At 38.9% G+C, this 14,903-nt stretch overlaps 1 protein-coding gene across 1 annotated transcript; it reads left to right on the top strand.

Annotated features, from left to right (window-relative positions):
• Positions 1-1,761: 1,761 nt before the first annotated feature.
• Positions 1,762-14,680, top strand: LOC145765993 (regulator of G-protein signaling 12-like). The gene is made up of 12 exons (XM_082577646.1): positions 1,762-1,843; positions 2,064-2,272; positions 2,411-2,529; positions 2,692-2,809; positions 5,370-5,555; positions 5,706-5,751; positions 6,233-6,306; positions 6,645-6,939; positions 8,639-8,805; positions 9,054-9,150; positions 9,923-10,018; positions 14,197-14,680. The coding sequence occupies exons 1-12, from the start codon at positions 1,762-1,764 to the stop codon at positions 14,364-14,366; spliced, it is 1,659 nt and encodes a 552-aa protein (XP_082433772.1). The 3' UTR covers positions 14,367-14,680.
• The last annotated feature ends 223 nt before the right edge of the window (positions 14,681-14,903 follow it).

Genomic DNA, 14,903 nt, shown 5'->3' with positions numbered 1-14,903 from the left:
GATCGCAGAGTTGCTAATGACGCAATATTTACGTCACTATCTTGTTGACAACTGAACATCGGAAATGGTGGTTGTTATACTAACCCATGCTCTCTCCAGTATAACAGCGACCACGGCGCCTATGTAAACTGGGCATGGAAGGTTGTTGCTTCGCGATACAACGATCATATCAATAACTTGGTATATCCACTTTTAATGTTTCGTTTATTTCTTGCAAAGGAAAATTTTAGACAAACCTTCTTCTCAGTCCAATCAAGCAGGTAGCCGCCGTCGACTTTCTTCATTTCTGGAAATTAATTTTGAGAAGTTTTGGTAGAATTTGCAAAAAGAAAAAAAAAACGATAAAAGTTTTGTCAAAAAAGTTGCACACAATCTTTAAAGTTTGTTCAGGGACCAATTCGAAGATATTTGAGAGATGTGAGAAAATATCGTTTGATTTAAAAAAATAACTAATTTATTTGTGAAAGTATCTCATTATCGTGAAGTGATGCAATCCATGTCTTGACTCATCTGGTCGTCAGCAGAGTGACTCATGGCCATCTACTGTTCAGTCCCAGATGGTTGGCGGTGAACATCTTTACAACGTTGCGTGACGTTTTTGACAAAGATATTGCTTAGCAGGAAACTTGTGAGTGGACAGCCAGTCAGGAAGTTGATGGGGAATTTTAGAAGATTTTAGTTTGTTGGCAGATAAATATTCTTTCGCTTCTCAACCCAGCATAATATTCTATTGATGTTTTGTTGATGACCACATATACACGGAAGGGAAGGTGAATGTAAACATAGGAAGCGGCTGGATTAAAGGAAGCTAAAATACCGGGAAACCAACGTCACTTGCACTTTATTGCTAACGTGACGTAGTGTTTGTTTACATTATAATATTACGTGATTTGACGTATCAATTGCGACGTCACAATGAATAGAGACAGTTGCGCGTGTCATTGTCAGGTGTTGGTTTCATTCATGAAAATCAAATCAGCTGAGTTGCATTGTTGCTGAATATTGTTCTTGTCAGAGTTTGAATCAAAAGTTCATGAGGCATTGCAGGTAAAAAGTCTCAAACCATAATCTCAACAAACAGTTGTTTGTTGGAGGAACGTCATAACAAGCAGTTGTTTGCTGGAGGGACGTCATAACAAGCAGTTGTTTGCTGGAGGGACGTCATAACAAGCAGTTGTTTGCTGGAGGGGCGTCATTTCTATCCAGCTTGTGTTAAAGTGCAGCGTTCGTTTCTTACATTGTTTGCTTATGTGCTCCTTGCTTATTATATTCTTGCAACAGGATATCTTCCATGCAGGTTTTAATAGTATTCCTTAGCTTGTTATGGTCGTGGTGTAATATCTCTTAAAGTCTTTATTGAAAATAATTTTTTGTGTTTTAGCTTTACACTATTTCATTACCTTTTCTAAAGAGTCCGCAGTTCTGGGCCCAAAAAATTTAAAGTTTCTTCTGTTGCTGCTTTCCAAAGATATATCAAATCTTTTTCAGCCTCCATTATTTCAATATAATCCAGGGCAATAAATCCACATAGTTTAGACTTGTGAAATTGTCTAAATATAAATTTCACAGCAAGGAAAGATCAAAGCAACACCTCATTCGATGAGTTTTAACAGACGGTGTAGCCAACAGATTGAGTTACTAAAAAGTGACAGAAAATCTTTACACCATATTACCACTACAGACGAAAGTAAGTTTCAATACTTGTATGGCATTCAAACCTTCTTGTTTCTGAATTTACGCAACATCACAGAACGGTTAAAGATGTTGCTCCACCACGACTCAAATAGAAAGTTGTTTTTCTTCTGTGCCACCGATCAGCAACTTACTTCTTCCACAGGTTCAGGTGATGGTTCAGATGACTGGTGGTAAAACTTGAGATTTGATATAGGAAGAAAGGCTCAAAAATAATCCTTAAATAATGACTTGTTGAAGTGGTGATGCTGCAGTTTAAGTGCTTAAATTAAATGTATACTTAAATGCAGTTGTGTTGCTTGGTTTTTGCTTGCACGTCATAGTGGGAACGTTCCCTTCATAAATTGACTAGTGAGGATGTTCCTTTCCAGGATTGACCCGTGAAGCATCAAGTGTGGAAAGCCTCAATAGTGACAGCAGCCTTTATGCAAATCATCATGGCAGCCACCATGACCAAAACAAAACACTCCTTTCTACCATGACGTCATTAAGCGATAACGTGACAGCTGGAAGAATTTCTCACTGGGCTGTTTCTTTTGATAAATTGTTAGAAGATGAGCTAGGAGTGAAATATTTCAAGGTATGAAATAGTTTTGATAATAAAGTTTAGCTTTAACGAGATCATGAAGTTCCTTGAGCCGTTTACGCTGTGATGACGCAACTGCTCGCTCTGTGATGACGCAACTGCTCGCTCTGTGATGATGCAAATGTATTTCAGGCGTTTCTCCGCAAGGAGTTTTCCGAAGAAAACATTTTGTTTTGGAAGGCTTGCGAAAAATTGCGAACTTCAACAGACGAAGCTAAAATGAAAGCTGACATTGTTAGCATCTACGATAGGTATGATGTCACTTACTGATCATTAGCAATGACATGTGGTATGACGTAAGGATGTATGACGTCATATACAAAGCAGTGGTCCCTTATCCTGTGCAGAATTTCGTTGCAATCTACATCACAGAGTATATAAGTTTTCACAATTAACGGTGATTTCTTGTGCAGGTTTTTGGCACCGGACGCTTTGATGTCTGTGAATATAGATAGCCAAGGACAGCAGTTAGCTGAAGAAGCATTGACTTCTTCTCCTAATCCAAATATATTTTCGACCCAACAAGAACAGGTGACCACTTTAAGTTAGATGTGAGAAAGCCAAAGTTTGATGAATTGAATATTTTGCGCTTTAAGTGGTTTGGCTTAGTAATGAGATAATATGATAAAAAGTTATAAAACCACAAAGTAATGTTGTGCTTTATAGGTAAACTAAAAAGTTTTTTGAATCTTCTTTTTCCTAGGCTGCAATGCATATTAGTTTGTTTTGTTGCGATATGTATTCCAACCATGAATAAATAATCTGGTTTGGTTTGACACTGAATTATTGAATATTGCAGTGAAAGATAACTATATGAAATCTGCCAGCTAGGCATGTAGTAATCCCAATCGATTGTCTTAAGAAAACTTGAAAATGCATTTCAGTTTTAAAAAAGCTTGGCAAGGGGTAAATGTATAGCCGAAAACGTTCACAAGTTTTTTTTTCTATTATATCATGCCAAAAACCGTGTTGTTGCTTGGATTTGCTTACTAAAATCACATTCTAGTCGTACTCCAAACGGAACACATTGTGAAAAAACATTGCAATCAAATCCCTTGCCAAGAAACTGTAAGAAATGGGTAATGCAGAATAATAATGTAAAAAAATACATTTCATTTGTGCATAAACCAAACACATGTCCGGAAGGCTTCGGTTCTCGTTACTTCAATATTTCTCATTTACCATCACGCCACATTCCTGCAAATTGTGTAGAATAGACTGCTGCCTCAATATGCTCCAAATCAGAGATGTACGTATACGCCGCAAATTTTACGCTGTAGACTTGCGGCGTAGACTTTTTATTTACGCTAACGCTCACGGCCACAGTTTTTTGGACAGTTGTCGCTTGAGGCTACGCTGTAAAGTTTTCGCGGTTTTTTAGCGTATATCGTCAACGTATACTTTTTAATGTATTTTTTTCGCTACAACACGCCAATACCTTCCAGCGCTGCAGTTGAAAGAATGTTTTCAATGGGCAAAAACATATTGAAACTAAAACGCAGCAAAATGTCAGATGAACACTTTCAGATGCTTGTGTTTCTTCGTCGAAATTCAAAATAAAACTTGTTTGTTTCGAGTGTTTTATACCGTGTCCATGTTTGGCACCTAGCAAACAAAATGAGTTTGCGCTAGTGTATGCGCTAATGCTGACGCCGCCAACTTTTTTTACAAGTTACGTTGACGCATACGGCGTATGGTTTTTCGAACGTTTGCGTTTACGCTGACGGCGTCAATATTTTTTGTATACGCGTACATCACTGCTCCAAATTGCGTAGGATAGACTGCTGCTCTAATATTCTCCAAATTGCGTAGGATAGACTTCTGCCTTAATATGCTGCAAATTGCGTAGAATAGACTGCTGCTTTAATATGCTGCAAATTGCTTAGGATAAACTGCTGCCTTAATATGCTGCAAATTGCGTAGGATAGACTGCTGCCTTAATATGCTGTAAATTGCGTAGGATAGACTGCTGCCTTAATATGCTGCAAATTGCGTAGGATAGACTGCTGCCTTAATATACTGCAAATTGCGTAGGATAGACTGCTGCCTTAATATGCTGCAAATTGCGTAGGATAGACTGCTGCCTTAATATACTGCAAAGTGCGTAGGATAGACTGCTGCCTTAATATGCTGCATATTGCGTATGATAAACTGCTGCCTTAATATGCTGCAAATTGCGTAGGATAGACTGCTGCCTTAATATACTGCAAATTGCGTAGGATAGGCTGCTGCCTTAATATACATCAAATTGCGTAGGATAGACTGTTGCCTTAATATGCTGCAAATTGCTTAGGATGGACTGCTGCCTTAATATACTGCAAATTGCGTAGGATAGGCTGCTGCCTTAATATACTGCAAATTGCGTAGGATAGACTGCTGCCTTAATATACATCAAATTGCGTAGGATAGACTGTTGCCTTAATATGCTGCAAATTGCGTAGGATAGACTTCTGCCTTAATATGCTGCAAATTGCGTAGGATAGACTGCTGCTTTAATATACTGCAAATTGCTTAGGATAGACTGCTGCCTTAATATACTGCAAATTGCGTAGGATAGGCTGCTGCCTTAATATACATCAAATTGCGTAGGATAGACTGCTGCCTTAATATGCTGCAAATTGCTTAGGATAAACTGCTGCCTTAATATGCTGCAAATTGCGTAGGATAGACTGCTGCCTTAATATGCTGCAATTTGCGTAGGATAGACTGCTGCCTTAATATGCCATTAAATTTGCCTCCACTCCTTGACGAAAATTATTTTTCAAACTATACGACAGCAAATGAAAATGCGACATAAGAATTGGTAGGCAACTGGTCAAAGATCTCAAATTATAATATTAACGGCTTATTTATTGGTTCTGTTGTAACCTTAAATTTGTGAATACTGAAACGTTTGGGTGTTCATCGGGATAATTATCCTTTCTGATACTAGTTGTTTTGTATTGTTTTATTTGCAGATCTTGTTATATTGCGTTTTCCTTAATTTTAGTATCATTTGAAGAAAATAAAGCTTTCCAGATATGATTCTGACCAACCAAGCTTGTGTTAGTATTGATTTCCTTTAATGACATCACAGGCGTACTTTGTGCAGATCTACACACTGATGAGGCTGGACAGCTACAGTAGATTCATCAAATCCTCTTTCTACCGTCACTGCGTGGTCAAGGAGATGGAAGGAGATCCACATCCCTTGGAATCCGTCAAATCGGGCGACATCGCGAATGGGTCCTTCAGGGAAGTTTCCAAAAGTTTTGATGCTGGAATTGCCCGAAGAAAGGTGAAATATCTGCAAGTCACTAAATTCGTTAAACGGCAGACAATCAATATTCACTTGTAGCCTATATAAATTACGTTGAACCAACATTGTTAACTGCAACATTTATGGAGAGGACAAACAACTTTTATGAACAAGTCTTTATTTTTGCAGAGCAAGAAAGACAAAGGTCCAAAAAAAGCAATTTTTAGCTTTAAAAGTAAGTTTTTTCGACACTGTGAAGTTTATCGCAATTTGAAAGATGCTAACATCTCAGTAGGCCCCAGCGAATATTGTATTTGAAACAACCAGCCAGGGTGCCGATAGTCTAAATTCCTTCTTCAGGCGTTTAAGTCAGAGATGTACACTCTGTGTCTAGTGAGGGTCGTGAAGTGTTTTGTGTCTCTCATCACTTTTACAAAACTACGCCGTGTAGCAAGATAAAGTTGACATATGAAGAACGTTGTAGAAAGTAAAAGATGGTGGCTTCCGTCTTTTGGTGGAGTTCACTTTGTGTAGGGCAATAGCTTATAACACTGGTGGTAGGATAATAGGCATGTGAAAGTGTAGAGCAGGTAACCAGTGAGAACGTTATGGTGAACAGGAATTCTTATCAAGCTTGGGTATCGCTGCATCAGACGAGAGTGTATTTGTTACTTGACTGCATTACAATTACAGATGATTAATTGTTGTCTTTTTAGATCGTTCTAAGAGCCAGAGAGCGTCAAAATTTCAAGAACCTTGGAACGTGCTTGACAACGATAACCAAGTAGAGGTTAGTTTTCCCATCACTCCTTGCACTTGCAAAATCACAATCATCACACATTTACAAATGTTGCGGAACCTAAACGCGCGATGCGACAAACTTGCAACAAGTTGTTAGGAAAGTGATGAAACTGCGCACATCTCACTTTCCTTTGATGCAAACACAAAATGTAGTACCCGGTCAGCCATGTTATCGGGTACTGATCTTTATTAGATCCTGATCAGATCTGGGCCAGATAAAGTGGCTAGGGTAGTTTCTTAAGAATTTTTACAAATAGGACTGTATAAAACTCTCGATTTTTCGAACTTTCACAAAATTGCATTTTTTGCTTTCATTGTTTTGTTTAGGATTTGTCGGGTCCCGAACCACCGTTCGCAGTTTCTAGAGCCTCGTCGTTGCCTGGCAACAGTCTAATTTTTCCAGACTCAAGTAAAGTGTGTCACGTGACTTGGTGGGACCACACATCCACCGTTATGTTCCCTAAAAATGGGGACACAATTAGGGAGGCCTTGGATGACGTATGTGTGAGAAAAGGCGTCAAATTGTACTCTATTGATGTTTACTTTGCGGATGAATACACAGAAGGCAGTGATGGGAAACCGAAGCGTCCGATCTCTCTCGACCTTGACGCATCTATATTGGGTACGTAGAGTAGTTTATATCGATGGACTCATCGCTTCCGAACTTCCATCTACTAGAATTGGTGTAAATGATATCTACAGCGGCATTTTTTGAAGCTACGTCATAATCGCTATGTGGCCAACAAACAACTCGCGTTTGGAGCGATTCCAGCTAGGGTTCTCAATATTTCCGTAATTTTAGCGATTTAAAAATTATGTGGAACTTTTAACTTCAATTGAATTGTTGCCATAGAAGTGTGACCTGGCCGGTCTATCTGCCTCTTGCAACTATGTTGATTGATGGAACAGTGGGTGGTGTTCTGCCCACCGAAACCACAAAGTAGAAGATACAACATTTCGTTCCACTCCAAGCCAACTCAGGAGAGCTTGCAACGGAGTTACATTTGCAATAAATTGAGTTTCGCTTTTAGCAGCATGATCGTTGCTTACTTTACAGTGTAGATCAGGCATGCACAACATACGGCCCGCGGGCCGCATGCGGCCCGCGAAACCTTTTCATGCGGCCCACGAGATATTCCGTGATTTCGCTCATTTTTGCTGAAAAATTTTACAACAACAATCCAACCTTTGTTGCTTGTTTCCGCACAAAGTGCGCGGATGAATATTTTCAAAACGTATTGTCTGGTACCGTAGGTGTCAGTGCACATCAGAATTTCACTGTTGGTTGAGTTGTCAGCATTTTGTGAAATATACAGTACCCCGTAATCGCGTTATGATTGAAAACAAGAGAAGGAAGATCCTTGATTACTGATGGACATTTGGAAGATATCCTAAAAATATCAAGTTCCAGCATCTCGCCTAATTATGACTTGCTTGTTGCGAACAAAAGATGTAACGTTTCTCATTAAATTTCATTTTTTGATATTAGTCTTGTATGTAGATTTCTTGTTAATGTTAGGAATTTATACTTCGTTGGATTTGTTATTGTTTGTCACCGTCGAGGGGTTACTTTTGTTGTAAAACCGTTGAAACATAGTTACAAGCTCTTATGAGAGATAAATAGAACAAAACAGTAATAAACTTTTCTCCACGGTTACAGTTATATAATCAACGAATCCGATGCTTTACCGCCGATAAGCGTTAAAAACAACTAGATACTGTAGTGCGAGAGGCAACCGTCTCTTGACAGTAACCATCTTCTCAACGATATCTCTTATTCGACGGTTAATCGGTCACATTATATAAAATAGGCTACACGCTAATTACAACAACGTTAGCACGCGGCCCGCGAAAAATATTTTTTTCCTAAAACGGCCCGTGTACTGTTTTGAGTTGTGCATGCCTGGTGTAGATACTAACGGTCTGTTTTAGCCTGATGCTGCGAGTTCGCTGTAGTAATAATGGTTTACACTAGCTTTCAGAACGCAGTTCCTAATCTACTAATCAACTGATTCGACAAAATTTTACAATGACATCGCCTGACAACACATAAACTCAACAGACAGCAGCCTCAAGCCAAGGAAAAGAATTGCATCAAAGAACGACTCACTGACTTCAACACCACTCGTCATAGCACATGACTAGGGAACTGTGTTCCGAAAGCTGGTGCAAATCGCTACCACCACACCGAACTAGCCGCATCAGGCTAAAACAGGTCGTTAATATCTACATTGTAAAATTAGATTTGTTAGTAAAAGTCCATCAACCTGGCCGTGCAACATGTTGGCACGGCGTAATGGCTCAATCGTATTGTGCAATAGCATCGGAATCGATTATTGTGGAGCGGAAGTCAGTGTTTCGTCTCGACCTGCTGTCTGTGGAGCGTTCGGTGGGAGTTAAGGCGCCGGCTACAAAGTCTATTGCGGAAGTTCTGCAGCCGGTGCTTGAGAAGTACAATCTGAAATTGGAAGACTTCCTGGTGAAAGATGTGAGTGAAACTAATGTGAAATAAGTTGCCATAAGGATAAGTAAAGTTCTCAACAATAAGGGCAGCGGCTATCGAGCAACATTTTGTAGCTGTGTATTGCTCTGATGTGTGTGATGGGGAAGTTAACTGTGACAATAACTTGTTGACGTTGTTGAAGACAATTACTTACAAGCCATTGTTAATTTGTAATGTAAGCTTAAAAGTAACATTAATATCTGCAGTGCTGTGTAACAATTCTACAATCACAGAGCATAAAGCAAAATGAATTGTTGCTGCACGAGCCAGTGTCAACATTAGACGGCTTGAGAATCATCGTTGAAGAGAAGCCTTCCACAATAGAAGAAGGTGAGCAAGCTACTTTTCAATCTGATGAAAGTATTTCCCAAACAAACGTACTCATCTCGAACTGCTTGCTCGTTAGTGTCTTGATGCCACCATTTTAAATACCTACCTGCGCATTCTCAATGTAGCCTACTACCTCAGGGTAACCTTTTGTAAATTCTATTTGCAGTGAGGAGACTTATGTTAAGTTTGTGGGAACATTTAATATCTCTTATCTCCATCTGTCTTTTTTATTGCCACCACATTAGTTTCAAATCGAAGAAAACAAATCAATAGTTTTTTTTTATCTAGAGTCTTAACCTGAAATGATTTGGCTAGGCTATCACTCACAACAGTATTACAATAAAAGCTATAATTTATGTTGTGGAACAGGTTTTCGTCCAATAGGACTCCTAAGCACAACTGGATCGAAACGAAAAAATTACAATAAATTGAAAACAGTACAACTAGCCCGAAACAAATGAAAATTAAACAAAATCCATTAATGTTTAAAACCTCCATTTCTTTTCTTTTTCCTTTTCCTTTTCTTCATAGTATGATAAGTATAGTAGTATAGTATGATAGTTTCAAATCTATTTGCTTATTATCTTTCCAGCTATCTAGCGCCATCTTTCCTAGTATTACAGTTTAGTTATCCCATCAGGGTTGCACTATAACAAGTAAGCTTTATATAACCGAGGAGAGTTTATTTCCTTGAAAAATAATCTTTGTTACAGAGTTTTGCATCACAAAGGAATGTCATGATTTCAATCTGCATCTTGATTTTATTGTGCAGATGATGATCAGCAGCGAAAGCAGAGGAGAAAAGATGCGACTACCAAACAGAGAAAGAAACAGGGAAACGTGGCTCAGGATATCGGGGAGACAGAAGGTGAATATACACCTGTGTGACGTCATGTGGCTATTTTTAAAATGAAAATGAAAAGTGCCGTCGCAGAGTTTGGGATCATCATTGGTGCATATCGAATTATCAATGTTACTTGAGCGGGAATCGAACTTCCAACATTGGGAGTTGTGGTCTTCTCCGACTTCAGTAGGAATCGAACCTCCGTCGAGATTGTACTACGGTGCCCAGTATGTGGTTCTTAACCACTCGGCCACGTCTTAAGGCAATGAAGCTTTTGTTAAGTGGGACTTATTCCGTTCAATGCGAAGGAGGGTACCTAGTTTTTTTGAGTACGCAGAGAGGTAGACACTTTAGTACAGCCCACGAATCAGCTGATGTCAGTCATGTGACTCAGCACGTGATATTCTAAGCATACTTCTCAAAAGATTTTTGATACAAATTAAGTAAACGCATCACCACCAACAGCATGGCCTAATGAGTAAGGGCTAGGGAGTAGTCATTTCGATGACGTGGGTTCGATTCTCACTCTTTGCCCATACCCTTTTTTCTTTTGTAACTGAATTGAGTTCAAGAAAGATCTTAATGACTGTAATCAGTTTGAGTTTAAAAGGAAAGTTGCCCTACCTTTTTTAAGCTGGTTCTCACGGAAAACTGTCCTCCTTTAAAATGTTTACCACTCAGCAACGCACGAATCCACTCTTTGCCATGAGCTAAACGCATCAAGACGTGTTCCCCTTACGACCATCAGCACTCTTGATAACGCACCATGGCCGATCTTCATAGCAACTGTCCATACAAATCTTCAATATATCAGCTAAAGTTATGTAGGCTAATAAAGTTATAGCCTATATATGTTTATTTGTTTTGTAACATTTTTTATTTTTTTATTTTCCCTTTATATCTTAAATTCTTCTGAAGGTGTTGCAACCTTGCCAAATTTTTTTCAACTCAATAACTTACTTCGATCACAAGCACGTTTTAACGTTCGCGTTTTGTCGCTTCTACCTTTTTCTTGACCTTTGCTATGTTGACGTGTATTGTTTTGATATGATGGTCAGAAATAAAAACAACTGAACTGAACTGACAATACCCTCCACTAGAGGAACCTCACTACCAGGATTTTACCTTGCCATCGCACTAACATTCCTTACAGGCGAATATATATAATAATTAGTGATATAATAATATAATATAAATATCTAATAATATGTATAATAATAATATAATAATAAATATATATATAATAATATGTAATATAAATTTAGATAATTATAATAATAAATAATAATTAATATATATAATAATTGGATTCTATTTGAATAAGGGCCTTCTGATGATCTCCTTTTTAGGGTGAAACAAGCTGTAGAGGTTTTAGAAAGTAATAACTATATTAGATTTAATAATTAGGGGATAGGAGATTTTTTAAAGTCATTAAGACCCCCATCAAACGAAAATGGATTGAATTATATGAAAACCGCCGTTGACTCTCAGAACAAAAATTCTGTACATGGATCCGATGGTCTCGGCGCAATGTTTTATCAAAAGTGCTGGCACTTCCTGAAATACGACATTTTAGAAATGCTTACAAATTGCTATTTGAAAAAAAATGACTCCCTCCATGAGAGAAGCAAAAGTGAAGCTAATCTTTAAAAAGGATGAAAAAGAAAAGCTCAAAAACTGGAGACCGATCTCTCTGCTTACAGATTACAAGATTTTGAGTAAAATCCTCTCAAACAGACTCACTGCCATGATCACAAAACTGATTTGTCCAAATCAGAAATGTGGATTGCCAAACCGCAGAATAGAGCATGTCACAATGAACATACAAGCGGCCCTGGAAGCATCTCTAAGACAACACAGGGACTTGTACATCATAGCCTTCAATAGAGTAAGTCATTCATTTGTCTATGGAATCTTGAAGAAGCTCGGTATGAAACCAATAAGGATAAACTACCTTTCTTTGGTCTACAACAAAACAAAAAGCAAATTAAAATAAACGGAGCCTTAACCAAACGAATCAACGTCAAAAGGGGTCATTCGACAGGGATGCTCTCTCAGCATGCTCTATTTCATAATCTGTGCTGACGTGCTCACCCGTCGCATAGAGAAAAACCAACTTATCAACGATTTTCGCTTTTCCAAGCTGACAATAAAAATACAACTATATGTGGACAACACCACATTCATAACAAGGGACATTAGATTTTTGAAAGAAATCGCCATCAGAAAAACTCAGACGATCGCCAACAACAAAAAACCGCGAAGACTCTCCCTCTACAGAAAGATCTCCACCGTCAACACTCTCATGGTACTCGTCACTTTGCATCTGAGTACAGTGCTGATGCCAACGAAATAACACCTCAAAGAACTCAACAAAATCCTATTCAACTACCTCTGGCATCCTTCGCCATTCGAACAACTCCAGAGAAGCAAACACTCCCTCCTGTCAAAGATGAAGGCATTAAAATGGTGGACATCCAATGCAAATTTCAAACAAGCTGCATCGACAGAATTCGCCATCTCCTACGTATAGAAGACACAACCGAATTCTGGCACGAATGGGCCATGTTTAATTTGAGCTACAAAATGAGGTACATCAATCCTCTTTTGTTTTCTAACAGCGTTCCACATGCCCAAATCCAAATGAAACGTATGCGAACATCTTCAAGTCCTTTTGCAAACTCAGTCTTGAAACACGATTGAGAAACACTTCCGATAAAAACATTTATTTTCATCTGAAAACGCAAAGTGAAAAGAAGATCCACAAGATTGACCAACATGGAAAAAATATCCCTTGGAACGAGATTCTTTTGAAATGCATGGAAATTAAATTCCTCCTTCCACCTTACCTATCCTCCACATCATATCGGATAGCTCATGGAGGATACAAATGGGGTGAATTTGAAAGATCACTACAACCCGGAAATTGCGAATTCTGCAGAAAACCAGATGACAATGTGGCCCACGTCCTCACCGAGTGTTCCTTTGCGCTAGGAATATGGGAGCGCCTGAAACAACAATAGTCTGACCTCACCAACGAAGACATCGAAATAACAAGGGACATGATCCTTTACAATCAATTCCCAGGCGGACAAAACAATAACCCAATGCTTTGGACCATGATGGATGTCGCCAAGCATACCATCATCCAAAAGAAAATATCTCTGGATATTGGCAACACATGCACATGAAGCACAAAACGGTCCACTATTCAAGCCCTGGGATGATCATGTCGAAAACAAATAACCTAACACAAAAGCATAACATTCCTTTGTCGGATAACATTTCCTTCCCGTTAACCTTTCTCTTACGGTCAGAAGAAAGAAGAACCGGTCGAGACTCTTTCTTCAACCGCCCTCAGTTGTCGTTGATGGTAGGGACGACTGATTGCAGCGGTGGGTCTCACTAGCTCAGTACGGTCGTAGAACATCTTTGAAAAAGTCTAGACAGCCAAGGGCTTAACAACCCATCTTTAACCCGTCCCGCTCACTCATCTTAAACGGCCCGACGCCGGAAGAGTGATTGTAGCGGGGGAAAAAAGTGCACTATTTATTACTTGTGATGTTGATTCGATACAATTCCATCAAAATGTCGCATAAATCGACCCCACCCATGTAGCGATTATATTCTTTCACAATGTTTGGTCGATTAACATCCACTCTTTCCTTTGAAGCCGCACTAACGTTTGCATTTGTCCTTTGGCTCAACACCAGAGTATGTTGAAATGAGGTGAACTGGTTTGTTATCGTAGCCTACCATTTTATCACATATCTTCCCAGTGAAGCCATCTGGCTACACATTACTTTTGAAAATGGCGGTTAAATTTCAATGTTGTCAAATGGCATCCTTGGGAAAGAAAGGGTTAATATTGCAGGAGACTTCGCTGCCTAGATTAATATCTATGTCTCCACAAATTATGTATTTACACCTGGAGTTTTCTAATTTGTTTAAAGAATTAATTATATTGCCTTGAAATGTAGAAAAAGCGTAACTAGGATGACGATATATTACTCGTACAATAATACTTGGTAAACTTTTTTGCACAATCGCGTTACCTTGTATGGAGCGCATGCGTCTATTTTGGACTTTCGCTGTTCTATAAACTTTGCCGACCTCAGACAATTGAGGTTACATTGACCAGAACAGAAGGAAGTCACTGTTGTGGTCGGCACCAGGTCTTTTGATTCTAATTTTCTTTGCAGCTTTATTCGATTTGATGACATCACTCCAGGCATGGCAGCTGGATGACCAGCGAGGTTTGATATCTGAAGTTGACCTTGAGTTACCCGAATTTTTAAAGCTTAAGCCAATCAACATCAACTCGAGTAACAACGTTGTTTATGACGTTATTCATTTGCGTCGTTGTCAGTAAAATTAGACTACAGTTGCCCCAGAGGTACTGTCATCAATGTGGACAATGTACCAAGTGACTGTTTGATCTATTGAGATTTCCGGTTGACGGCAGTAGTTATAAGAAGCTGTCCATTGATGACAATACCTGGTCAAGTTCTATATTATGACGCGCATGACCGTGTAAACATCGGTGGAAGGAGGTTCACAATGTCTTATCTGGAGACTGATCACTTTTTCGCCAGCAATAACGCAGGGGTACCCACATTGGATTTATTTCTTCACAGCTTCCATGCTTTTTTAGTCACTGTGAGAATAACAAATGATTTTCTGCCGTCATGCGAGTATTCCTTATTTGAGAGATCACATCAGTTTATTTTTGTCAAACGTTTGCAATTTTATTTCCGCTTTGATGTCGCCAATAAATTACCTTTAGCGTTATTAGAGCTATGATGCTAGCAAACATTATCGCGTTCGTGGTGACAAAGAAATACTCCTTTTAGTTACACTAAGCAATTACCAGAACGCTAATGAACACAAAGCTTGAAGAGTTGAAAAC

The sequence above is a fragment of the Aplidium turbinatum genome, chromosome 3 (genome assembly GCF_918807975.1).
Source record: "Aplidium turbinatum chromosome 3, kaAplTurb1.1, whole genome shotgun sequence".
NCBI classification, from domain to species: Eukaryota; Metazoa; Chordata; class Ascidiacea; order Aplousobranchia; family Polyclinidae; genus Aplidium; species Aplidium turbinatum.
Note: the sequence above shows the minus strand (reverse complement) of the source record. Positions and strands in the feature narration are given on the sequence as shown.

Coding starts and splice junctions, on each gene's coding strand:
- LOC145765993 (XM_082577646.1), top strand. CDS start 1,762: ATGTTGCTCCACCACGACTCAAATAGAAAGTTGTTTTTCTTCTGTGCC. Junction 2,273..2,410: donor TAGGAGTGAAATATTTCAAG/GTATGAAATAGT, acceptor AATGTATTTCAG/GCGTTTCTCCGCAAGGAGTT. Junction 10,019..14,196: donor GGATATCGGGGAGACAGAAG/GTGAATATACAC, acceptor TTTTCTTTGCAG/CTTTATTCGATTTGATGACA.